Source organism: Oncorhynchus keta, chromosome 13 (assembly GCF_023373465.1).
Source record: "Oncorhynchus keta strain PuntledgeMale-10-30-2019 chromosome 13, Oket_V2, whole genome shotgun sequence".
Lineage (NCBI taxonomy): Eukaryota > Metazoa > Chordata > Actinopteri > Salmoniformes > Salmonidae > Oncorhynchus > Oncorhynchus keta.
Window position 1 is genome coordinate 3,137,939 of NC_068433.1, and position 27,976 is coordinate 3,165,914.

The 27,976-nt window shown below is 43.0% G+C and overlaps 1 protein-coding gene across 23 annotated transcripts in view; it reads left to right on the forward strand.

The window, feature by feature from the left end:
• LOC118380297 (tripartite motif-containing protein 2-like) overlaps positions 1-27,976 on the forward strand; it is an 81,010-nt gene that overhangs the window by 41,233 nt on the left and 11,801 nt on the right. For all 23 annotated transcript variants that reach the window (XM_052459041.1, XM_052459047.1, XM_052459048.1 and 20 more), the window contains 2 exons: positions 16,213-16,381; positions 16,551-16,621. In XM_052459041.1, coding sequence (XP_052315001.1) covers positions 16,213-16,381; positions 16,551-16,621 — 240 coding nt within the window. The remainder of the gene's footprint in view (positions 1-16,212; positions 16,382-16,550; positions 16,622-27,976) is intronic.

Consider the following 27,976-nt stretch of genomic DNA (forward strand, 5'->3'; position numbering starts at 1 on the left):
TAGGGGTTATACAGGATACATATAGGGGTTATACAGGATACATATAGGGGTTATACAGGATACATATAGGGGTTATACAGGATACATATAGGAGACATATAGGAGACATATAGGGGACATACAGGAGACATACAGGGGACATATAGGATACATATAGGAGACATATAGGGGTTATACAGGAGACATATAGGGGACATATAGGGGTTATACAGGATACATATAGGGGTTATACAGGATACATATAGGAGACATATAGGAGACATATAGGGGACATATAGGGGTTATACAGGATACATATAGGAGACATATAGGAGACATATAGGGGTTATACAGGGGTTATACAGGATACATATAGGGGTTATACAGGATACATATAGGAGACATATAGGGGACATACAGGAGACATACAGGGGACATATAGGGGTTATACAGGATACATATAGGAGACATATAGGAGACATATAGGGGTTATACAGGATACATATAGGAGACATATAGGGGACATACAGGAGACATACAGGAGACATACAGGGGTTATACAGGATACATATAGGAGACATATAGGAGACATATAGGGGTTATACAGGGGTTATACAGGATACATACAGGGGTTATACAGGAGACATACAGGGGTTATACAGGATACATATAGGAGACATATAGGGGACATACAGGAGACATACAGGGGTTATACAGGATACATACAGGAGACATATAGGGGACATATAGGGGTTATACAGGATACATATAGGAGACATATAGGGGTTATACAGGAGACATATAGGAGACATATAGGGGTTATACAGGATACATATAGGAGACATATAGGAGACATATAGGGGTTATACAGGATACATATAGGAGACATATAGGGGACATACAGGAGACATACAGGGGACATATAAGGGTTATACAGGATACATATAGGAGACATACAGGGGTTATACAGGATACATATAGGAGACATATAGGGGACATACAGGAGACATATAGGGGACATATAGGGGTTATACAGGATACATATAGGGGTTATACAGGATACATATAGGAGACATATAGGAGACATATAGGGGTTATACAGGATACATATAGGAGACATATAGGGGTTATACAGGAGACATATAGGGGACATATAGGGGTTATACAGGATACATATAGGAGACATATAGGGGACATACAGGAGACATATAGGGGACATATAGGGGTTATACAGGATACATATAGGGGTTATACAGGAGACATATAGGGGACATATAGGAGACATATAGGGGTTATACAGGATACATATAGGAGACATATAGGAGACATATAGGGGTTATACAGGGGTTATACAGGATACATATAGGGGTTATACAGGATACATATAGGAGACATATAGGGGACATACAGGAGACATACAGGGGTTATACAGGATACATATAGGAGACATATAGGGGTTATACAGGAGACATATAGGGGACATATAGGGGTTATACAGGAGACATATAGGGGACATATAGGGGTTATACAGGGGTTATACAGGAGACATATAGGGGACATACAGGAGACATACAGGGGTTATACAGGAGACATATAGGGGACATATAGGGGTTATACAGGAGACATATAGGGGACATATAAGGGTTATACAGGAGACATATAGGGGACATATAGGGGACATACAGGGGTTATACAGGATACATATAGGGGTTATACAGGGGTTATACAGGATACATATAGGGGTTATACAGGGGTTATACAGGATACATATAGGAGACATATAGGAGACATATAGGAGACATATAGGGGACATACAGGAGACATACAGGAGACATATAGGAGACATATAGGAGACATATAGGGGACATATAGGGGACATACAGGAGACATACAGGAGACATATAGGAGACATATAGGAGACATATAGGGGACATATAGGGGACATACAGGAGACATACAGGAGACATATAGGAGACATACAGGAGACATACAGGAGACATATAGGAGACATATAGGGGACATATAGGGACATACAGGAGACATATAGGGACATATAGGGGACATACAGGAGACATACAGGAGACATATAGGGGACATATAGGGGACATAGGGTTAGGATACATATAGGAGACATATAGTAGACATATAGGGGTTATACAGGGTTATACAGGATACATATAGGGGTTATACAGGAGACATATAGGAGACATATAGGGGACATACAGGAGACATATAGGGGACATATAGGGGTTATACAGGACATATATATAGGAGACATATAGGAGACATATAGGGGTTATACAGGATACATATAGGAGACATATAGGGGACATACAGGGACATACAGGAGACATACAGGGGACATTATACAGGATACATATAGGAGACATATAGGAGACATATAGGGGACATATAGGGGACATACAGGATACATACAGGGGTTATACAGGAGACATACAGGGGTTATACAGGATACATATAGGAGACATATAGGGGACATACAGGAGACATACAGGGGTTATACAGGATACATACAGGAGACATATAGGGGACATATAGGGGTTATACAGGATACATATAGGAGACATATAGGGGTTATACAGGAGACATATAGGAGACATATAGGGGTTATACAGGATACATACAGGAGACATATAGGGGACATATAGGGGTTATACAGGATACATATAGGAGACATATAGGGGACATACAGGAGACATACAGGGGACATATAGGGGTTATACAGGATACATATAGGAGACATACAGGGGTTATACAGGATACATATAGGAGACATATAGGGGACATACAGGAGACATATAGGGGACATATAGGGGTTATACAGGATACATATAGGGGTTATACAGGATACATATAGGAGACATATAGGAGACATATAGGGGTTATACAGGATACATATAGGAGACATATAGGGGTTATACAGGAGACATATAGGGGACATATAGGGGTTATACAGGAGACATACAGGAGACATATAGGGGACATACAGGGGACATATAGGGGACATATAGGGGACATATAGGGGACATACAGGAGACATATAGGGGACATATAGGAGACATATAGGGGTTATACAGGATACATATAGGAGACATATAGGAGACATATAGGGGTTATACAGGGGTTATACAGGATACATATAGGGGTTATACAGGATACATATAGGAGACATATAGGGGACATACAGGAGACATACAGGGGTTATACAGGATACATATAGGAGACATATAGGGGTTATACAGGAGACATATAGGGGACATATAGGGGTTATACAGGAGACATATAGGGGACATATAGGGGTTATACAGGGGTTATACAGGAGACATATAGGGGACATACAGGAGACATACAGGGGTTATACAGGAGACATATAGGGGTTATACAGGAGACATATAGGGGACATATAAGGGTTATACAGGAGACATATAGGGGACATATAGGGGACATACAGGGGATATACAGGACATATAGGGGTTATACAGGGGTTATACAGGATACATATAGGGGTTATACAGGGGTTATACAGGATACATATAGGAGACATATAGGAGACATATAGGAGACATATAGGGGACATACAGGAGACATACAGGAGACATATAGGAGACATATAGGAGACATATAGGGGACATATAGGGGACATACAGGAGACATACAGGAGACATATAGGAGACATATAGGAGACATATAGGGGACATATAGGGGACATACAGGAGACATACAGGAGACATATAGGAGACATACAGGAGACATACAGGAGACATATAGGAGACATATAGGGGACATATAGGGGACATACAGGAGACATACAGGAGACATATAGGAGACATACAGGAGACATACAGGAGACATATAGGGGACATACAGAGACATATAGGAGACATACAGGAGACATATAGGAGACATATAGGGGACATACAGGAGACATATAGGAGACATATAGGAGACATACAGGAGACATATAGGGGACATACAGGAGACATATAGGAGACATATAGGAGACATACAGGAGACATATAGGGGACATATAGGAGACATACAGGAGACATATAGGAGACATATAGGGGTTATACAGGATACATATAGGAGACATACAGGAGACATATAGGAGACATATAGGGGACATACAGGAGACATACAGGAGACATATAGGAGACATATAGGAGACATACAGGAGACATACAGGAGACATATAGGGGACATACAGGGGACATACAGGAGACATACAGGGGACATACAGGAGACATACAGGAGACATATAGGAGACATATAGGGGTTATACAGGAGACATACAGGAGACATATAGGGGACATACAGGAGACATACAGGGGACATACAGGAGACATACAGGAGACATATAGGAGACATATAGGGGTTATACAGGAGACATACAGGAGACATACAGGGGACATACAGGAGACATACAGGAGACATATAGGAGACATATAGGGGTTATACAGGGGACATACAGGAGACATATAGGGGACATATAGGAGACATATAGGGGTTATACAGGAGACATACAGGAGACATATAGGGGACATACAGGAGACATATAGGGGACATATAGGAGACATATAGGGGACATACAGGAGACATATAGGGGACATACAGGGGACATACAGGAGACATATAGGGGACATACAGGAGACATACAGGGGACATACAGGAGACATAGAGGAGACATACAGGAGACATATAGGGGACATATAGGAGACATATAGGGGTTATACAGGAGACATACAGGAGACATATAGGGGACATACAGGAGACATACAGGGGTTATACAGGATACATACAGGAGACATATAGGGGACATATAGGGGTTATACAGGATACATATAGGAGACATATAGGGGTTATACAGGAGACATATAGGAGACATATAGGGGTTATACATACATACAGGAGACATATAGGGGACATATAGTAGGGGTATACAGGAGACATATAGGAGACATATAGGGGACATATAGGAGACATATAGGGGACATATAGGGACATACAGGATACATATAGGAGACATATAGGGTTATACAGGATACATATAGGAGACATATAGGGGACATACAGGAGACATACATAGGGGACATATAGGGGTTATACAGGATACATATAGGGGACATATAGGAGACATATAGGGAGACATATAGGAGACATATAGGGGGATACATATAGTAGACATATAGGGGACATATAGTAGACATATAGGGGACATACAGGATACATATAGGAGACATATAGGGGACATACAGGAGACATATAGGGGACATATAGGGGTTAGACATATAGGGGACATATAGGAGACATATAGGGGACATATAGGAGACATATAGGGGACATACAGGATACATATAGGGGACATATAGGGGACATACAGGGGACATATAGGGGACATACAGGATACATATAGGGGACATATAGGGACATATAGGGGACATATAGGGGACATACAGGGGACATACATATAGGGGACATATAGGAGACATATTAGGGGACATATAGGGGACATACAGGGGACATATAGTAGACATATAGGAGACATATAGGGGACATATAGGGACATATAGGAGACATATAGTAGACATACAGGGGACATATAGGGGACATACAGGGGACATATAGTAGACATATAGGGGACATACAGGGGACATATAGGGGACATACAGGGGACATACAGGGGACATATAGGGGACATATAGGAGACATATAGGAGACATATAGGAGACATATAGGAGACATATAGGACATATAGGGGACATACAGGGGACATATAGGAGACATATAGGAGACATATAGGGGACATATAGTAGACATATAGGAGACATATAGGAGACATACAGGAGACATATAGGGGACATATAGGGGACATATAGTAGACATATAGGGGACATATAGGGGACATATAGGGGACATATAGGGGACATACAGGGGACATATAGGGGACATATAGGAGACATATAGGAGACATATAGGAGACATATAGGAGACATACAGGAGACATATAGGAGACATATAGGAGACATATAGGGGACATACAGGGACATATAGGGGACATATAGGAGACATATAGGAGACATATAGGAGACATACAGGAGACATATAGGAGACATATAGGAGACATATAGGGACATATAGGGGACATATAGGAGACATATAGGGGACATATAGGGGACATATAGTAGACATATAGGAGACATATAGGAGACATATAGGAGACATATAGGAGACATATAGGGGACATATAGGGGACATATAGGAGACATATAGGAGACATATAGGGACATATAGGAGACATATAGGGGACATATAGGGGACATATAGGAGACATATAGGGGACATATAGGAGACATATAGGAGACATATAGGAGACATATAGGAGACATATAGTAGACATATAGGAGACATATAGGGGACATATAGGGGACATATAGTAGACATACAGGAGACATACAGGAGACATATAGGGGACATATAGGGGACATATAGGAGACATATAGGGGACATATAGTAGACATATAGGGGACATATAGTAGACATATAGGGGACATATAGTAGACATATAGGAGACATATAGTAGACATATAGTAGACATATAGGGGACATATAGGAGACATATAGGAGACATATAGGAGACATATAGGAGACATATAGTAGACATATAGGAGACATATAGGGGACATATAGTAGACATATAGGGGACATATAGGAGACATATAGGAGACATATAGGGACATATAGTAGACATATAGGGGACATATAGGAGACATACAGGAGACATATAGTAGACATATAGGGACATATAGTAGACATATAGGGGACATATAGTAGACATATAGGGGACATATAGTAGACATATAGGGGACATATAGTAGACATATAGGGGACATATAGTAGACATATAGGGGACATATAGGAGACATATAGGAGACATATAGGAGACATATAGGAGACATATAGGAGACATATAGGGGACATATAGGGGACATATAGGGGACATATAGTAGACATATAGGGGACATATAGTACATATAGTAGACATATAGGAGACATACAGGAGACATATAGGAGACATACAGGAGACATATAGTAGACATATAGGGGACATATAGGGGACATATAGTAGACATATAGGGGACATATAGGGGACATATAGGAGACATATAGTAGACATATAGTAGACATATAGTAGACATATAGGGGACATATAGGATACATACAGGAGACATATAGGAGACATATAGTAGACATACAGGGGACATATAGGGGACATATAGTAGACATATAGGGGACATATAGTAGACATATAGGGGACATATAGTAGACATATAGGGGACATATAGTAGACATATAGGGGACATATAGTAGACATATAGGGGACATATAGTAGACATATAGTAGACATATAGGAGACATATAGTAGACATATAGGAGACATATAGGAGACATATAGGGGACATATAGGGGACATATAGGGGACATATAGTAGACATATAGGAGACATATAGGGGACATATAGTAGACATATAGTAGACATATAGGAGACATACAGGAGACATATAGGAGACATACAGGAGACATATAGGGGACATATAGGGGACATATAGGGGACATATAGTAGACATATAGTAGACATATAGTAGACATATAGTAGACATATAGGAGACATATAGGAGACATATAGGGGACATATAGGGGACATATAGGGGACATATAGTAGACATATAGTAGACATATAGGGGACATATAGTAGACATATAGGGGACATATAGTAGACATATAGGAGACATACAGGAGACATATAGTAGACATATAGGGGACATATAGGGGACATATAGTAGACATATAGGGACATATAGTAGACATATAGTAGACATATAGTAGACATATAGTAGACATATAGGGGACATATAGTAGACATATAGGAGACATATAGTAGACATATAGGGGACATATAGTAGACATATAGGAGACATACAGGAGACATATAGGGGACATATAGGGGACATATAGGGGACATATAGTAGACATATAGGGACATATAGTAGACATATAGTAGACATATAGTAGACATATAGGGGACATATAGGGGACATATAGGGGACATATAGGGGACATATAGTAGACATATAGGGGACATATAGTAGACATATAGGGGACATATAGTAGACATATAGTAGACATATAGGAGACATACAGGAGACATATAGTAGACATATAGGGGACATATAGGGGACATATAGTAGACATATAGTAGACATATAGTAGACATATAGTAGACATATAGTAGACATATAGGAGACATATAGGAGACATATAGGGGACATATAGTAGACATATAGGAGACATATAGGGGACATATAGTAGACATATAGGGGACATATAGTAGACATATAGTAGACATATAGTAGACATATAGGAGACATATAGTAGACATACAGGAGACATATAGGGACATATAGTAGACATATAGGGGACATATAGTAGACATATAGTAGACATATAGGGGACATATAGTAGACATATAGTAGACATATAGTAGACATATAGGGGACATATAGTAGACATATAGTAGACATATAGTAGACATATAGGAGACATACAGGAGACATATAGTAGACATATAGTAGACATATAGGGGACATATAGTAGACATATAGGGGACATATAGTAGACATATAGGGGACATATAGGGGACATATACATAGACATATAGGGGACATATAGGAGACATATAGGGGACATATAGTAGACATATAGTAGACATATAGGGGACATATAGTAGACATATAGGGGACATATAGTAGACATATAGGGGACATATAGGAGACATATAGTAGACATATAGTAGACATATAGGGGACATATAGGGGACATACAGGGGACATATAGTAGACATATAGTAGACATATAGGGGACATATAGTAGACATATAGGGGACATATAGGGGACATATAGGAGACATATAGTAGACATATAGGGGACATATAGTAGACATATAGTAGACATATAGGGGACATATAGTAGACATATAGTAGACATATAGTAGACATATAGTAGACATATAGGGGACATATAGGGGACATACAGGGGACATATAGTAGACATATAGTAGACATATAGGGGACATATAGTAGACATATAGGGGACATATAGGGGACATATAGTAGACATATAGTAGACATATAGGGGACATATAGTAGACATATAGGGGACATATAGGAGACATATAGTAGACATATAGGGACATATAGGGGACATATAGGGGACATACAGGGGACATATAGTAGACATATAGTAGACATATAGGGGACATATAGTAGACATATAGTAGACATATAGGGGACATATAGGGGACATATAGTAGACATATAGGGGACATATAGGAGACATATAGTAGACATATAGGGGACATATAGGAGACATATAGTAGACATATAGTAGACATATAGGGGACATATAGGGGACATATAGTAGACATATAGGGGACATATAGGAGACATATAGTAGACATATAGGGGACATATAGGGGACATATAGTAGACATATAGGGGACATATAGGGGACATATAGTAGACATATAGTAGACATATAGTAGACATACAGGGGACATATAGGGGACATATAGGGGACATATAGTAGACATATAGGGGACATATAGGGGACATATAGGGGACATATAGGGGACATACAGGGGACATATAGGGGACATATAGGAGACATATAGGGGACATATAGGGGACATACAGGGGACATATAGGACATATAGGAGACATATAGGGGACATATAGTAGACATATAGTAGACATATAGTAGACATACAGGGGACATATAGGGGACATATAGGGGACATATAGTAGACATATAGGGGACATATAGGGGACATATAGGGGACATATAGGGGACATACAGGGGACATATAGGGGACATACAGGAGACATATAGGGGACATACAGGAGACATATAGGGGACATATAGGGGACATATAGGGGACATACAGGGGACATATAGGAGACATATAGGGGACATATAGGAGACATATAGGAGACATATAGGGGACATATAGGAGACATATAGGGGACATACAGGAGACATACAGGAGACATACAGGAGACATATAGGGGACATACAGGAGACATACAGGAGACATACAGGGGACATATAGGGGTTATACAGGAGACATACAGGAGACATATAGGGGACATACAGGAGACATATAGGAGACATATAGGGGACATATAGGAGACATATAGGGGACATACAGGAGACATATAGGGGACATACAGGGGACATATAGGAGACATACAGGAGACATACAGGAGACATATAGGGGACATACAGGAGACATACAGGAGACATATAGGGGTTATACAGGAGACATACAGGAGACATACAGGGGTTATACAGGAGACATATAGGAGACATACAGGGGACATATAGGGGACATACAGGAGACATATAGGGGACATACAGGAGACATACAGGAGACATACAGGAGACATACAGGGGACATATAGGGGTTATACAGGAGACATATAGGGGACATACAGGAGACATATAGGGGACATACAGGAGACATACAGGAGACATACAGGAGACATACAGGGGACATATAGGGGTTATACAGGAGACATATAGGGGTTATACAGGGGACATATAGGGGACATACAGGAGACATATAGGAGACATACAGGGGACATACAGGAGACATACAGCAGACATACAGGAGACATATAGGGAACATAGCAGCACCCACCTGTAGCACGCTCTCCAGCAGGTATATCTCTCTATATCTCTACTGCCAATGACTGGAACGAACTACAAAAATCTCTGAACCTGGAAACACTGTATCTCCCTCACTAGCTTTAAGCACCGGCTGTCCAGAGCAGCTCACAGATTACTGCAGCTGTACATAGCCCATATATTATTTATCCCAAACAACTACCTCTCCCCCTACTGTATTTATTTATTTTACTCCTTTGCACCCCATTATTTTTATTTCTACTTTCCACATTCTTCCACTGCAAATCAACCATTCCAGTGTTTTAACTGCTATATTGTAATTACTTCTCCACCATGGCCTATTTATTGCCTTAACTCCCTTATCTTACCTCATTTGCTCACATTGTATATAGACTTGTTTATACTGTATTATTGACTGTATGTTTGTTTATTCCATGTTTGTTTTACTCCTGTCCATGTGTAACTCTGTGTTGTTGTTTGTGTCGACTCTGCTTTGCTTTATCTTGGCTAGGTCGCAGTTGTAAATGAGAACTTGTTCTCAACTGGCCTACCTGGTTAAATAAAGGGTTATATATATAAATACCTGGTTAAATAAAGGGTTATATATATAAATACCTGGTTAAATAAAGGGTTATATATAAATACCTGGTTAAATAAAGGGTTATATATATAAATACCTGGTTAAGTAAAGGGTTAGGGTTATATATATAAATACCTGGTTAAATAAAGGGTTATATATATAAATACCTGGTTAAATAAAGGGTTAGGGTTATATATATAAATACCTGGTTAAATAAAGGGTTATATATATAAATACCTGGTTAAATAAAGGGTTATATATATATAAATACCTGGTTAAATAAAGGGTTATATATATAAATACCTGGTTAAATAAAGGGTTAGGGTTATATATATAAATACCTGGTTAAATAAAGGGTTATATATATAAATACCTGGTTAAATAAAGGGTTATATATATAAATACCTGGTTAAATAAAGGGTTATATATATAAATACCTGGTTAAATAAAGGGTTATATATATAAATACCTGGTTAAATAAAGGGTTAGGGTTATATATATAAATACCTGGTTAAATAAAGGGTTATATATATAAATACCTGGTTAAATAAAGGGTTAGGGTTATATATATAAATACCTGGTTAAATAAAGGGTTAGGGTTATATATATATAAATACCTGGTTAAATAAAGGGTTATATATATAAATACCTGGTTAAATAAAGGGTTATATATATAAATACCTGGTTAAATAAAGGGTTATATATATAAATACCTGGTTAAATAAAGGGTTAGAGTTATATATATAAATACCTGGTTAAATAAAGGGTTATATATATAAATACCTGGTTAAATAAAGGGTTAGGGTTATATATATAAATACCTGGTTAAATAAAGGGTTAGGGTTATATATATAAATACCTGGTTAAATAAAGGGTTATATATATAAATACCTGGTTAAATAAAGGGTTATATATATAAATACCTGGTTAAATAAAGGGTTATATATATAAATACCTGGTTAAATAAAGGGTTAGGGTTATATATATAAATACCTGGTTAAATAAAGGGTTATATATATAAATACCTGGTTAAATAAAGGGTTAGGGTTATATATATAAATACCTGGTTAAATAAAGGGTTATATATATAAATACCTGGTTAAATAAAGGGTTAGGGTTATATATATAAATACCTGGTTAAATAAAGGGTTAGGGTTATATATATAAATACCTGGTTAAATAAAGGGTTATATATATAAATACCTGGTTAAATAAAGGGTTATATATATAAATACCTGGTTAAATAAAGGGTTTTATATATAAATACCTGGTTTAATAAAGGGTTATATATATATAAATACCTGGTTAAATAAAGGGTTATATATATAAATACCTGGTTAAATAAAGGGTTAGGGTTATATATATAAATACCTGGTTTAATAAAGGGTTAGGGTTATATATATAAATACCTGGTTAAATAAAGGGTTAGGGTTATATATATATAAATACCTGGTTAAATAAAGGGTTAGGGTTATATATATAAATACCTGGTTAAATAAAGGGTTAGGGTTATATATATATAAATACCTGGTTAAATAAAGGGTTATATATATAAATACCTGGTTAAATAAAGGGTTATATATATATAAATACCTGGTTAAATAAAGGGTTATATATATAAATACCTGGTTAAATAAAGGGTTATATATATAAATACCTGGTTAAATAAAGGGTTATATATATAAATACCTGGTTAAATAAAGGGTTATATATATATAAATACCTGGTTAAATAAAGGGTTATATATATAAATACCTGGTTAAATAAAGGGTTATATATATAAATACCTGGTTAAATAAAGGGTTATATATATAAATACCTGGTTTAATAAAGGTGAAATAAATCAAATAAATAACATACAGGGAACTATTCTATTTTCTGATCTGTCAGGCCAAGCTGTCCTCTGATTGGTTGTGTTCTCTCTCTGTCAACCGAAGCTGTCCTCTGATTGGTTGTGTTCTCTCTCTGTCAGGCCAAGCTGTCCTCTGATTGGTTGTGTTCTCTCTCTGTCAACCCAAGCTGTCCTCTGATTGGTTGTGTTCTCTCTCTGTCAGGCCAAGCTGTCCTCTGATTGGTTGTGTTCTCTCTCTGTCAACCCAAGCTGTCCTCTGATTGGTTGTGTTCTCTCTCTGTCAGGCCAAGCTGTCCTCTGATTGGTTGTGTTCTCTCTCTGTCAACCCAAGCTGTCCTCTGATTGGTTGTGTTCTCTCTCTGTCAGGCCAAGCTGTCCTCTGATTGGTTGTGTTCTCTCTGTCAAGCTGTCCTCTGATTGGTTGTGTTCTCTCTCTGTCAACTGTCCTCTGATTGGTTGTGTTCTCTCTCTGTCAGGCCAAGCTGTCCTCTGATTGGTTGTGTTCTCTCTCTGTCAGGCCAAGCTGTCCTCTGATTGGTTGTGTTCTCTCTCTGTCAGGCCAAGCTGTCCTCTGATTGGTTGTGTTCTCTCTCTGTCAACCCAAGCTGTCCTCTGATTGGTTGTGTTCTCTCTCTGTCAGGCCAAGCTGTCCTCTGATTGGTTGTGTTCTCTCTCTGTCAGCTGTCCATTGGTTGTGTTCTCTCTCTGTCAGGCTGTCCTCTGATTGGTTGTGTTCTCTCTCTGTCAACCAAGCTGTCCTCTGATTGGTTGTGTTCTCTCTGTCAGCTGTCCTCTGATTGGTTGTGTTCTCTCTCTGTCAGGCCAAGCTGTCCTCTGATTGGTTGTGTTCTCTCTCTGTCAACCCAAGCTGTCCTCTGATTGGTTGTGTTCTCTCTCTGTCAGGCCAAGCTGTCCTCTGATTGGTTGTGTTCTCTCTCTGTCAACCCAAGCTGTCCTCTGATTGGTTGTGTTATCTGTCTGTCAGGCCAAGCTGTCCTCTGATTGGTTGTGTTCTCTCTCTGTCAAGCTGTCCTCTGATTGGTTGTGTTCTCTCTCTGTCAGGCCAAGCTGTCCTCTGATTGGTTGTGTTCTCTCTCTGTCAGGCCAAGCTGTCCTCTGATTGGTTGTGTTCTCTCTCTGTCAAAGCTGTCCTCTGATTGGTTGTGTTCTCTCTCTGTCAGGCCAAGCTGTCCTGTCCTCTGATTGGTTGTGTTCTCTCTCTGTCAGGCCAAGCTGTCCTCTGATTGGTTGTGTTCTCTCTCTGTCAACCCAAGCTGTCCTCTGATTGGTTGTGTTCTCTCTCTGTCAGGCCAAGCTGTCCTCTGAAGCTGTCCTCTGATTGGTTGTGTTCTCTCTCTGTCAGGCCAAGCTGTCCTCTGATTGGTTGTGTTCTCTCTCTGTCAACCCAAGCTGTCCTCTGATTGGTTGTGTTCTCTCTCTGTCAGCTGTCCTCTGAAGCTGTCCTCTGATTGGTTGTGTTCTCTCTCTGTCAACCCAAGCTGTCCTCTGATTGGTTGTGTTCTCTCTCTGTCAGGCCAAGCTGTCCTCTGATTGGTTGTGTTCTCTCTCTGTCAACCCAAGCTGTCCTCTGATTGGTTGTGTTCTCTCTCTGTCAGGCCAAGCTGTCCTCTGATTGGTTGTGTTCTCTCTCTGTCAACCCAAGCTGTCCTCTGATTGGTTCTCTCTCTGTCAGTTCCTCTGATTGGTTGTGTTATCTGTCTGTCAGGCCAAGCTGTCCTCTGATTGGTTGTGTTCTCTCTCTGTCAGGCCAAGCTGTCCTCTGATTGGTTGTGTTCTCTCTCTGTCAGGCCAAGCTGTCCTCTGATTGGTTGTGTTCTCTCTCTGTCAACCCAAGCTGTCCTCTGATTGGTTGTGTTCTCTCTCTGTCAGGCCAAGCTGTCCTCTGATTGGTTGTGTTCTCTCTCTGTCAACCCAAGCTGTCCTCTGATTGGTTGTGTTCTCTCTCTGTCAGGCCAAGCTGTCCTCTGATTGGTTGTGTTCTCTCTCTGTCAACCCAAGCTGTCCTCTGATTGGTTGTGTTCTCTCTCTGTCAGGCCAAGCTGTCCTCTGATTGGTTGTGTTCTCTCTCTGTCAGGCCAAGCTGTCCTCTGATTGGTTGTGTTCTCTGTCAACCCAAGCTGTCCTCTGATTGGTTGTGTTCTCTCTCTGTCAGGCCAAGCTGTCCTCTGATTGGTTGTGTTCTCTCTCTGTCAACCCAAGCTGTCCTCTGATTGGTTGTGTTCTCTCTCTGTCAGGCCAAGCTGTCCTCTGATTGGTTGTGTTCTCTCTCTGTCAACCCAAGCTGTCCTCTGATTGGTTGTGTTCTCCTGTCAACCCAAGCTGTCCTCTGATTGGTTGTGTTCTCTCTCTGTCAACCCAAGCTGTCCTCTGATTGGTTGTGTTCTCTCTCTGTCAGGCCAAGCCCTCTGAAGCTGTCCTCTGATTGGTTGTGTTCTCTCTCTGTCAGGCCAAGCTGTCCTCTGATTGGTTGTGTTCTCTCTCTGTCAGGCCAAGCTGTCCTCTGATTGGTTGTGTTCTCTCTCTGTCAGGCCAAGCTGTCCTCTGATTGGTTGTGTTCTCTCTGTCAACCCAAGCTCCTCTGATTGGTTGTGTTCTCTCTCTGTCAGGCCAAGCTGTCCTCTGATTGGTTGTGTTCTCTCTCTGTCAACCCAAGCTGTCCTCTGATTGGTTGTGTTCTCTCTCTGTCAGGCCAAGCTGTCCTCTGATTGGTTGTGTTCTCTCTCTGTCAACCCAAGCTGTCCTCTGATTGGTTGTGTTCTCTGTCTGTCAGGCCAAGCTGTCCTCTGATTGGTTGTGTTCTCTCTCTGTCAACCCAAGCTGTCCTCTGATTGGTTGTGTTCTCTCTCTGTCAGGCCAAGCTGTCCTCTGATTGGTTGTGTTCTCTCTCTGTCAACCCAAGCTGTCCTCTGATTGGTTGTGTTCTCTCTCTGTCAGGCCAAGCTGTCCTCTGATTGGTTGTGTTCTCTCTCTGTCAGGCCAAGCTGTCCTCTGATTGGTTGTGTTATCTGTCTGTCAGGCCAAGCTGGGCTCTGGTAGGCTGATGGGACCGAAGGGCGTGTCCGTGGATCAGAACGGTCACGTGATCGTTGTGGACAACAAGGCATGCACCGTCTTCATCTTCCAGCCAACCGGCAAGCTCGTTACTAAGTTCGGTAGCCGCGGCAACGGAGACAAACAGTTCGCAGGTGAGTTGATGTGGATGATGAAGATGATGCTGATGATAGTGATGATGATGATGAAGGCTTCATGGTACTTCCATCACTCTCCTCTCTCCTCCTCCTTTCTCCTCCTCTTCTCCTCCTTTCTCCTCCTCTTCTCCTTTCTCCTCCTCTTCTCCTCCTCTCTTTCGACCAGGTCCTCATTTTGCAGCAGTCAACAACAACAATGAGATCATAGTGACAGACTTTCACAACCACTCAGTCAAGGTAAGTAACTTCTCAGGTCCATCAGAAACTTCCAAACAACGCCTCAAACATGACCATCGTTAACCCAGTAGAATGAACCAGTCCTGACCATCGTTAACCCAGTAGAATGAACCAGTCCTGACCGTCGTTAACCCAGTAGAATGAACCAGTCCTGACCATCGTTAACCCAGTAGAATGAACCAGTCCTGACCATCGTTAACCCAGTAGAATGAACCAGTCCTGACCATCGTTAACCCAGTAGAATGAACCAGTCCTGGCCATGGTTAACCCAGTAGAATGAACCAGTCCTGACCATCGTTAACCCAGTAGAATGAACCAGTCCTGACCATCGTTAACCCAGTAGAATGAACCAGTCCTGACCATCGTTAGAATGAACCCAGTAGAATGAACCAGTCCTGACCATCGTTAACCCAGTAGAATGAACCAGTCCTGACCATCGTTAACCCAGTAGAATGAACCAGTCCTGGCCATCGTTAACCAGTCCTGACCATCGTTAGAATGAACCAGTCCTGACCATCGTTAACCCAGTAGAATGAACCAGTCCTGACCATCGTTAACCCAGTAGAATGAACCAGTCCTGACCATCGTTAACCCAGTAGAATGAACCAGTCCTGACCATCGTTAACCCAGTAGAATGAACCCGTCCTGACCATCGTTAACCCAGTAGAATGAACCAGTCCTGACCATCGTTAACCCAGTAGAATGAACCAGTCCTGACCATCGTTAACCCAGTAGAATGAACCAGTCCTGACCATGGTTAACCCAGTAGAATGAACCAGTCCTGACCATCGTTAACCCAGTAGAATGAACCAGTCCTGACCATGGTTAACCCAGTAGAATGAACCAGTCCTGACCATCGTTAACCCAGTAGAATGAACCAGTCCTGACCATCGTTAACCCAGTAGAATGAACCAGTCCTGACCATCGTTAACCCAGTAGAATGAACCAGTCCTGACCATCGTTAACCCAGTAGAATGAACCAGTCCTGACCATCGTTAACCCAGTAGAATGAACCAGTCCTGACCATCGTTAACCCAGTAGAATGAACCAGTTCTGACCATCGTTAACCCAGTAGAATGAACCAGTCCTGACCATCGTTAACCCAGTAGAATGAACCAGTCCTGACCATCGTTAACCCAGTAGAATGAACCAGTCCTGACCATCGTTAACCCAGTAGAATGAACCAGTCCTGACCATCGTTAACCCAGTAGAATGAACCAGTCCTGACCATCGTTAACCCAGTAGAATGAACCAGTCCTGACCATCGTTAACCCAGTAGAATGAACCAGTCCTGACCATCGTTAACCCAGTAGAATGAACCAGTCCTGACCATCGTTAACCCAGTAGAATGAACCAGTCCTGACCATCGTTAACCCAGTAGAATGAACCAGTCCTGACCATCGTTAACCCAGTAGAATGAACCAGTCCTGACCATCGTTAACCCAGTAGAATGAACCAGTCCTCCTGACCATCGTTAACCCAGTAGAATGAACCAGTCCTGACCATCGTTAACCCAGTAGAATGAACCAGTCCTGACCATCGTTAACCCAGTAGAATGAACCAGTCCTGACCATCGTTAACCCAGTAGAATGAACCAGTCCTGACCATCGTTAACCCAGTAGAATGAACCAGTCCTGACCATCGTTAACCCAGTAGAATGAACCAGTCCTGACCATCGTAACCCAGTAGAATGAACCAGTCCTGACCATCGTTAACCCAGTAGAATGAACCAGTCCTGACCATCGTTAACCAGTAGAATGAACCAGTCCTGACCATCGTTAACCCAGTAGAATGAACCAGTCCTGACCATCGTTAACCCAGTAGAATGAACCAGTCCTGACCATCGTTAACCCAGTAGAATGAACCAGTCCTGACCATCGTTAACCCAGTAGAATGAACCAGTCCTGACCATCGTTAACCCAGTAGAATGAACCAGTCCTGACCATCGTTAACCCAGTAGAATGAACCAGACCATGAACCCAGTAGAATGAACCAGTCCTGACCATCGTTAACCCAGTAGAATGAACCAGTCCTGACCATCGTTAACCCAGTAGAATGAACCAGTCCTGACCATCGTTAACCCAGTAGAATGAACCAGTCCTGACCATCGTTAACCCAGTAGAATGAACCAGTCCTGACCATCCCAGTAGAATGAACCCCTGACCATCGTTAACCCAGAGAATGAACCAGTCCTGACCATCGTTAACCCAGTAGAATGAACCAGTCCTGACCATCGTTAACCCAGTAGAATGAACCAGTCCTGACCATCGTTAACCCAGTAGAATGAACCAGTCCTGACCATCGTTAACCCAGTAGAATGAACCAGTCCTGACCATCGTTAACCCAGTAGAATGAACCAGTCCTGACCATCGTTAACCCAGTAGAATGAACCAGTCCTGACCATAGAATGAACCAGTCCTGTTAACCCCATCGTTAGTAGAATGAACCAGTCCTGACCATCGTTAACCCAGTAGAATGAACCAGTCCTGACCATCGTTAACCCAGTAGAATGAACCAGTCCTGACCATCGTTAACCCAGTAGAATGAACCAGTCCTGACCATCGTTAACCCAGTAGAATGAACCAGTCCTGACCATCGTTAACCCAGTAGAATGAACCAGTCCTGACCATCGTTAACCCAGTAGAATGAACCAGTCCTGACCATCGTTAACCCAGTAGAATGAACCAGTCCTGACCATCGTTAACCCAGTAGAATGAACCAGTCCTGACCATCGTTAACCCAGTAGAATGAACCAGTCCTGACCATCGTTAACCCAGTAGAATGAACCAGTCCCATGACCAGTAGAATGAACCAGTCCTGACCATCGTTAACCCAGTAGAATGAACCAGTCCTGACCATCGTTAACCCAGTAGAATGAACCAGTCCTGACCATCGTTAACCCAGTAGAATGAACCAGTCCTGACCATCCATCGTTAACCCAGTAGAATGAACCAGTCCCGTTAACCCAGTAGAATGAACCAGTCCTGACCATCGTTAACCCAGTAGAATGAACCAGTCCTGACCATCGTTAACCCAGTAGAATGAACCAGTCCTGACCATCGTTAACCCAGTAGAATGAACCAGTCCTGACCATCGTTAACCCAGTAGAATGAACCAGTCCTGACCATCGTTAACCCAGTAGAATGAACCAGTCCTGACCATCGTTAACCCAGTAGAATGAACCAGTCCTGACCATCGTTAACCCAGTAGAATGAACCAGTCCTGACCATCGTTAACCCAGTAGAATGAACCAGTCCTGACCATGAATGAACCAGTCCTGACCATCGTTAACCCAGTAGAATGAACCAGTCCTGACCATCGTTAACCCAGTAGAATGAACCAGTCCTGACCATCGTTAACCCAGTAGAATGAACCAGTCCTGACCATCGTTAACCCAGTAGAATGAACCAGTCCTGACCATCGTTAACCCAGTAGAATGAACCAGTCCTGACCATCGTTAACCCAGTAGAATGAACCAGTCCTGACCATCGTTAACCCAGTAGAATGAACCAGTCCTGACCATCGTTAACCCAGTAGAATGAACCAGTCCTGACCATCGTTAACCCAGTAGAATGAACCAGTCCTGACCATCGTTAACCCAGTAGAATGAACCAGTCCCATCGACCATCGTTAACCCAGTAGAATGAACCAGTCCTGACCATCGTTAACCCAGTAGAATGAACCAGTCCTGACCATCCCAGTAGAATGAACCAGTCCTGACCATCGTTAACCCAGTAGAATGAACCAGTCCTGACCATCGTTAACCCAGTAGAATGAACCAGTCCTGACCATCGTTAACCCAGTAGAATGAACCAGTCCTGACCATCGTTAACCCAGTAGAATGAACCAGTCCTGACCATCGTTAACCCAGTAGAATGAACCAGTCCTGACCATCGTTAACCCAGTAGAATGAACCAGTCCTGACCATCGTTAACCCAGTAGAATGAACCAGTCCTGACCATCGTTAACCCAGTAGAATGAACCAGTCCTGACCATCGTTAACCCAGTAGAATGAACCAGTCCTGACCATCGTTAACCCAGTAGAATGAACCAGTCCTGACCATCGTAGAATGAACCAGTCACCATCGTTAACCCAGAGAATGAACCAGTCCTGACCATCGTTAACCCAGTAGAATGAACCAGTCCTGACCATCGTTAACCCAGTAGAATGAACCAGTCCTGACCATCGTTAACCCAGTAGAATGAACCAGTCCTGACCATCGTTAACCCAGTAGAATGAACCAGTCCTGACCATCGTTAACCCAGTAGAATGAACCAGTCCTGACCATCGTTAACCCAGTAGAATGAACCAGTCCTGACCATCGTTAACCCAGTAGAATGAACCAGTCCTGACCATCGTAGAATGAACCCAGTAGAATGAACCAGTCCTGACCATCGTTAACCCAGTAGAATGAACCAGTCCTGACCATCGTTAACCCAGTAGAATGAACCAGTCCTGACCATCGTTAAATGAACCAGTCCTGACCATCGTTACCCAGTAGAATGAACCAGTCTGAGTAGAATGAACCAGTCCTGACCATCGTTAACCCAGTAGAATGAACCAGTCCTGACCATCGTTAACCCAGTAGAATGAACCAGTCCTGACCATCGTTAACCCAGTAGAATGAACCAGTCCTGACCATCGTTAACCCAGTAGAATGAACCAGTCCTGACCATCGTTAACCCAGTAGAATGAACCAGTCCTGACCATGAACCCAGTGAACCAGTCCTGACCATCGTTAACCCAGTAGAATGAACCAGTCCTGACCATCGTTAACCCAGTAGAATGAACCAGTCCTGACCATCGTTAACCCAGTAGAATGAACCAGTCCTGACCATCGTTAACCCAGTAGAATGAACCAGTCCTGACCATCGAACCCAGTAGAATGAACCAGTCCTGACCATCGTTAACCCAGTAGAATGAACCAGTCCTGACCATCGTTAACCCAGTAGAATGAACCAGTCCTGACCATCGTTAACCCAGTAGAATGAACCAGTCCTGACCATCGTTAACCCAGTAGAATGAACCAGTCCTGACCATCGTTAACCCAGTAGAATGAACCAGTCCTGATCATCGTTAACCATCGTTAACCCAGTAGAATGAACCAGTCCTGACCATCGTTAACCCAGTAGAATGAACCAGTCCTGACCATCGTTAACCCAGTAGAATGAACCAGTCCTGACCATCGTTAACCCAGTAGAATGAACCAGTCCTGACCATCGTTAACCCAGTAGAATGAACCAGTCCTGACCATCGTTAACCCAGTAGAATGAACCAGTCCTGACCATCGTTAACCCAGTAGAATGAACCAGTCCTGACCATCGTTAACCCAGTAGAATGAACCAGTCCTGACCATCGTTAACCCAGTAGAATGAACCAGTCCTGACCATCGTTAACCCAGTAGAATGAACCAGTCCTGACCATCGTTAACCCAGTAGAATGAACCAGTCCTGACCATCGTTAACCCAGTAGAATGAACCAGTCCTGACCATCGTTAACCCAGTAGAATGAACCAGTCCTGACCATCGTTAACCCAGTAGAATGAACCAGTCCCCAGTAACCCAGTAGAATGAACCAGTCCTGACCATCGTTAACCCAGTAGAATGAACCAGTCCTGACCATCGTTAACCCAGTAGAATGAACCAGTCCTGACCATCGTTAACCCAGTAGAATGAACCAGTCCTGACCATCGTAACGTAGAATGAACCAACCCAGTAGAATGAACCAGTCCTGACCATCGTTAACCCAGTAGAATGAACCAGTCCTGACCATCGTTAACCCAGTAGAATGAACCAGTCCTGACCATCGTTAACCCAGTAGAATGAACCAGTCCTGACCATCGTTAACCCAGTAGAATGAACCAGTCCTGACCATCGTTAACCCAGTAGAATGAACCAGTCCTGACCATCGTTAACCCAGTAGAATGAACCAGTCCTGACCATCGTTAACCCAGTAGAATGAACCAGTCCCATGACCATCCTGACCATTTAACCCAGTAGAATGAACCAGTCCTGACCATCGTTAACCCAGTAGAATGAACCAGTCCTGACCATCGTTAACCCAGTAGAATGAACCAGTCCTGACCATCGTTAACCCAGTAGAATGAACCAGTCCTGACCATCGTTAGAAATGAACCAGTCCTGACCATCGTTAACCCAGTAGAATGAACCAGTCCTGACCATCGTTAACCCAGTAGAATGAACCAGTCCTGACCATCGTTAACCCAGTAGAATGAACCAGTCCTGACCATCGTTAACCCAGTAGAATGAACCAGTCCTGACCATCGTTAACCCAGTAGAATGAACCAGTCCTGACCATCGTTAACCCAGTAGAATGAACCAGTCCTGACCATCGTTAACCCAGTAGAATGAACCAGTCCTGACCATCGTTAACCCAGTAGAATGAACCAGTCCTGACCATAGAATGAACCAGTCCTGACCATCGTTACCCAGTAGAATGAACCAGTCCTGACCATCGTTAACCCAGTAGAATGAACCAGTCCTGACCATCGTTAACCCAGTAGAATGAACCAGTCCTGACCATCGTTAACCCAGTAGAATGAACCAGTCCTGACCATCGTTAACCCAGTAGAATGAACCAGTCCTGACCATCGTAGAATGAACCAGTCCTAACCCAGTAGAATGAACCAGTCCTGACCATCGTTAACCCAGTAGAATGAACCAGTCCTGACCATCGTTAACCCAGTAGAATGAACCAGTCCTGACCATCGTTAACCCAGTAGAATGAACCAGTCCTGACCATCGTTAACCCAGTAGAATGAACCAGTCCTGACCATCGTTAACCCAGTAGAATGAACCAGTCCTGACCATCGTTAACCCAGTAGAATGAACCAGTCCTGACCATCGTTAACCCAGTAGAATGAACCCATCGTTAACCCAGTAGAATGAACCAGTCCTGACCATCGTTAACCCAGTAGAATGAACCAGTCCTGACCATCGTTAACCCAGTAGAATGAACCAGTCCTGACCATCGTTAACCCAGTAGAATGAACCAGTCCTGACCATCGTTAACCCAGTAGAATGAACCAGTCCTGACCATCCTGACCATCGTTAACCCAGTAGAATGAACCAGTCCTGACCATCGTTAACCCAGTAGAATGAACCAGTCCTGACCATCGTTAACCCAGTAGAATGAACCAGTCCTGACCATCGTTAACCCAGTAGAATGAACCAGTCCTGACCATCGTTAACCCAGTAGAATGAACCAGTCCTGACCATCGTTAACCCAGTAGAATGAACCAGTCCTGACCATCCAGTTGACCACCCAGTAGAATGAACCAGTCCTGACCATCCTAGACCATGACGTTAACCCAGTAGAATGAACCAGTCCTGACCATCGTTAACCCAGTAGAATGAACCAGTCCTGACCATCGTTAACCCAGTAGAATGAACCAGTCCTGACCATCGTTAACCCAGTAGAATGAACCAGTCCTGACCATCGTTAACCCAGTAGAATGAACCAGTCCTGACCATCGTTAACCCAGTAGAATGAACCAGTCCTGACCATAGAATGAACCAGTCCTGACCATCGTTAACCCAGTACCATCGTTAACCCAGTAGAATGAACCAGTCCTGACCATCGTTAACCCAGTAGAATGAACCAGTCCTGACCATCGTTAACCCAGTAGAATGAACCAGTCCTGACCATCGTTAACCCAGTAGAATGAACCAGTCCTGACCATCGTTAACCCAGTAGAATGAACCAGTCCTGACCATCGTTAACCCAGTAGAATGAACCAGTCCTGACCATCGTTAACCCAGTAGAATGAACCACCATCGTTAACCCAGTAGAATGAACCAGTCCTGACCATCGTTAACCCAGTAGAATGAACCAGTCCTGACCATCGTTAACCCAGTAGAATGAACCAGTCCTGACCATCGTTAACCCAGTAGAATGAACCAGTCCTGACCATCGTTAACCCAGTAGAATGAACCAGTCCTGACCATCGTTAACCCAGTAGAATGAACCAGTCCTGACCATCGTTAACCCAGTAGAATGAACCAGTCCTGACCATCGTTAACCCAGTAGAATGAACCAGTCCTGACCATCGTTAACCCAGTAGAATGAACCAGTCCTGACCATCGTTAACCCAGTAGAATGAACCAGTCCTGACCATCGTTAACCCAGTAGAATGAACCAGTCCTGACCATCGTTAACCCAGTAGAATGAACCAGTCCTGACCATTAACCCAGTAGAATGAACCAGTCCTGACCATCGTAGAAGAATGAACCAGTCCTGACCATCGTTAACCCAGTAGAATGAACCAGTCCTGACCATGACCAACCCAGTAGAATGAACCAGTCCTGACCATCGTAACCCAGTAGAATGAACCAGTCCTGACCATCGTAGAATAACCCAGTAGAATGAACCAGTCCTGACCATCGTTAACCCAGTAGAATGAACCAGTCCTGACCATCCCAGTAGAATGAACCAGTAACCCAGTAGAATGAACCACCCAGTAGAATGAACCAGTCCTGACCATCGTTAACCCAGTAGAATGAACCAGTCCTGACCATCGTTAACCCAGTAGAATGAACCAGTCCTGACCATCGTTAACCCAGTAGAATGAACCAGTCCTGACCATCGTTAACCCAGTAGAATGAACCAGTCCTGACCATCGTTAACCCAGTAGAATGAACCAGTCCTGACCATCGTTAATAGAATGAACCAGTCCTGAACCCCAGTAGAATGAACCAGTCCTGACCATCGTTAACCCAGTAGAATGAACCAGTCCTGACCATCGTTAACCCAGTAGAATGAACCAGTCCTGACCATCGTTAACCCAGTAGAATGAACCAGTCCTGACCATCGTTAACCCAGTAGAATGAACCAGTCCTGACCATCGTTAACCCAGTAGAATGAACCAGTCCTGACCATCGTTAACCCAGTAGAATGAACCAGTCCTGACCATCGTTAACCCAGTAGAATGAACCAGTCCTGACCATCGTTAACCCAGTAGAATGAACCAGTCCTGACCATCGTTAACCCAGTAGAATGAACCAGTCCTGACCATCGTTAACCCAGTAGAATGAACCAGTCCTGACCATCGTTAACCCAGTAGAATGAACCAGTCCTGACCATCGTTAACCCAGTAGAATGAACCAGTCCTGACCATCGTTAACCCAGTAGAATGAACCAGTCCTGACCATCGTTAACCCAGTAGAATGAACCAGTCCTGACCATCGTTAACCCAGTAGAATGAACCAGTCCTGACCATCGTTAACCCAGAATGAGAATCGTGAACCAGTCCTGACCATCGTTAGTAGAATGAACCAGACCAGAATGAACCAGTTAACCCAGTAGAATGAACCAGTCCTGACCATCGTTAACCCAGTAGAATGAACCAGTCCTGACCATCGTTAACCCAGTAGAATGAACCAGTCCTGACCATCGTTAACCCAGTAGAATGAACCAGTCCTGACCATCGTTAACCCAGTAGAATGAACCAGTCCTGACCATGAACCCAGTAGAATGAACCAGTCAGTAGTAGAATGAACCAGTCCTGACCATCGTTAACCCAGTAGAATGAACCAGTCCTGACCATCGTTAACCCAGTAGAATGAACCAGTCCTGACCATCGTTAACCCAGTAGAATGAACCAGTCCTGACCATCGTTAACCCAGTAGAATGAACCAGTCCTGACCATCGTTAACCCAGTAGAATGAACCAGTACCATCGTTACCCAGTAGAATGAACCAGTCCTGACCATCGTTAACCCAGTAGAATGAACCAGTCCTGACCATCGTTAACCCAGTAGAATGAACCAGTCCTGACCATCCAGTCCTGACCATTAACCCAGTAGAATGAACCAGTCCTGACCATCGTTAACCCAGTAGAATGAACCAGTCCTGACCATCGTTAACCCAAGAATGAACCCTGACCATCGTAGAATGAACCAGTCCTGACCATCGTTAACCCAGTAGAATGAACCAGTCCTGACCATCGTTAACCCAGTAGAATGAACCAGTGAACCTGACCATCGTTAACCCAGTAGAATGAACCAGTCCTGACCATCGTTAACCCAGTAGAATGAACCAGTCCTGACCATGAACCCAGTAGAATGAACCAGTCCTGACCATCGTTAACCCAGTAGAATGAACCAGTCCTGACCATCGTTAACCCAGTAGAATGAACCAGTCCTGACCATCGTTAACCAGTAGAATGAACCAGTCCTGACCATCGTTAACCCAGTAGAATGAACCAGTCCTGACCATCGTTAACCCAGTAGAATGAACCAGTCCTGACCATCGTTAACCCAGTAGAATGAACCAGTCCTGACCATCGTTAACCCAGTAGAATGAACCAGTCCTGACCATCGTTAACCCAGTAGAATGAACCAGTCCTGACCATCGTTAACCCAGTAGAATGAACCAGTCCTGACCATCGTTAACCCAGTAGAATGAACCAGTCCTGACCATCGTTAACCCAGTAGAATGAACCAGTCCTGACCATCGTTAACCCAGTAGAATGAACCAGTCCTGACCATCGTTAACCCAGTAGAATGAACCCTGACCATCGTCCTGACCATCCTGACCATAACCCAGTAGAATGAACCAGTCCTGACCATCGTTAACCCAGTAGAATGAACCAGTCCTGACCATCGTTAACCCAGTAGAATGAACCAGTCCTGACCATCGTAGAATGAACCCACCATCGTAGAGAATGAACCAGTCCTGACCATCGTTAACCCAGTAGAATGAACCAGTCCTGACCATCGTTAACCCAGTAGAATGAACCAGTCCTGACCATCGTTAACCCAGTAGAATGAACCAGTCCTGACCATCGAACCAGTTAACCCAGTAGAATGAACCAGTCCTGACCATCGTTAACCCAGTAGAATGAACCAGTCCTGACCATCGTTAACCCAGTAGAATGAACCAGTCCTGACCATCGTTAACCCAGTAGAATGAACCAGTCCTGACCATCGTTAACCCAGTAGAATGAACCAGTCCTGACCATCGTTAACCCAGTAGAATGAACCAGTCCTGACCATCGTTAACCCAGTAGAATGAACCAGTCCTGACCATCGTTAACCCAGTAGAATGAACCAGTCCTGACCATCGTTAACCCAGTAGAATGAACCAGTCCTGACCATCGTTAACCCAGTAGAATGAACCAGTCCTGACCATCGTTAACCCAGTAGAATGAACCAGTCCCATCGTTAACCCAGTAGACCACCATCGTTAACCCAGTAGAATGAACCAGTCCTGACCATCGACCATTAACCCAGTAGAATGAACCAGTCCTGACCATCGTTAACCCAGTAGAATGAACCAGTCCTGACCATCGTTAACCCAGTAGAATGAACCAGTCCTGACCATCGTTAACCCAGT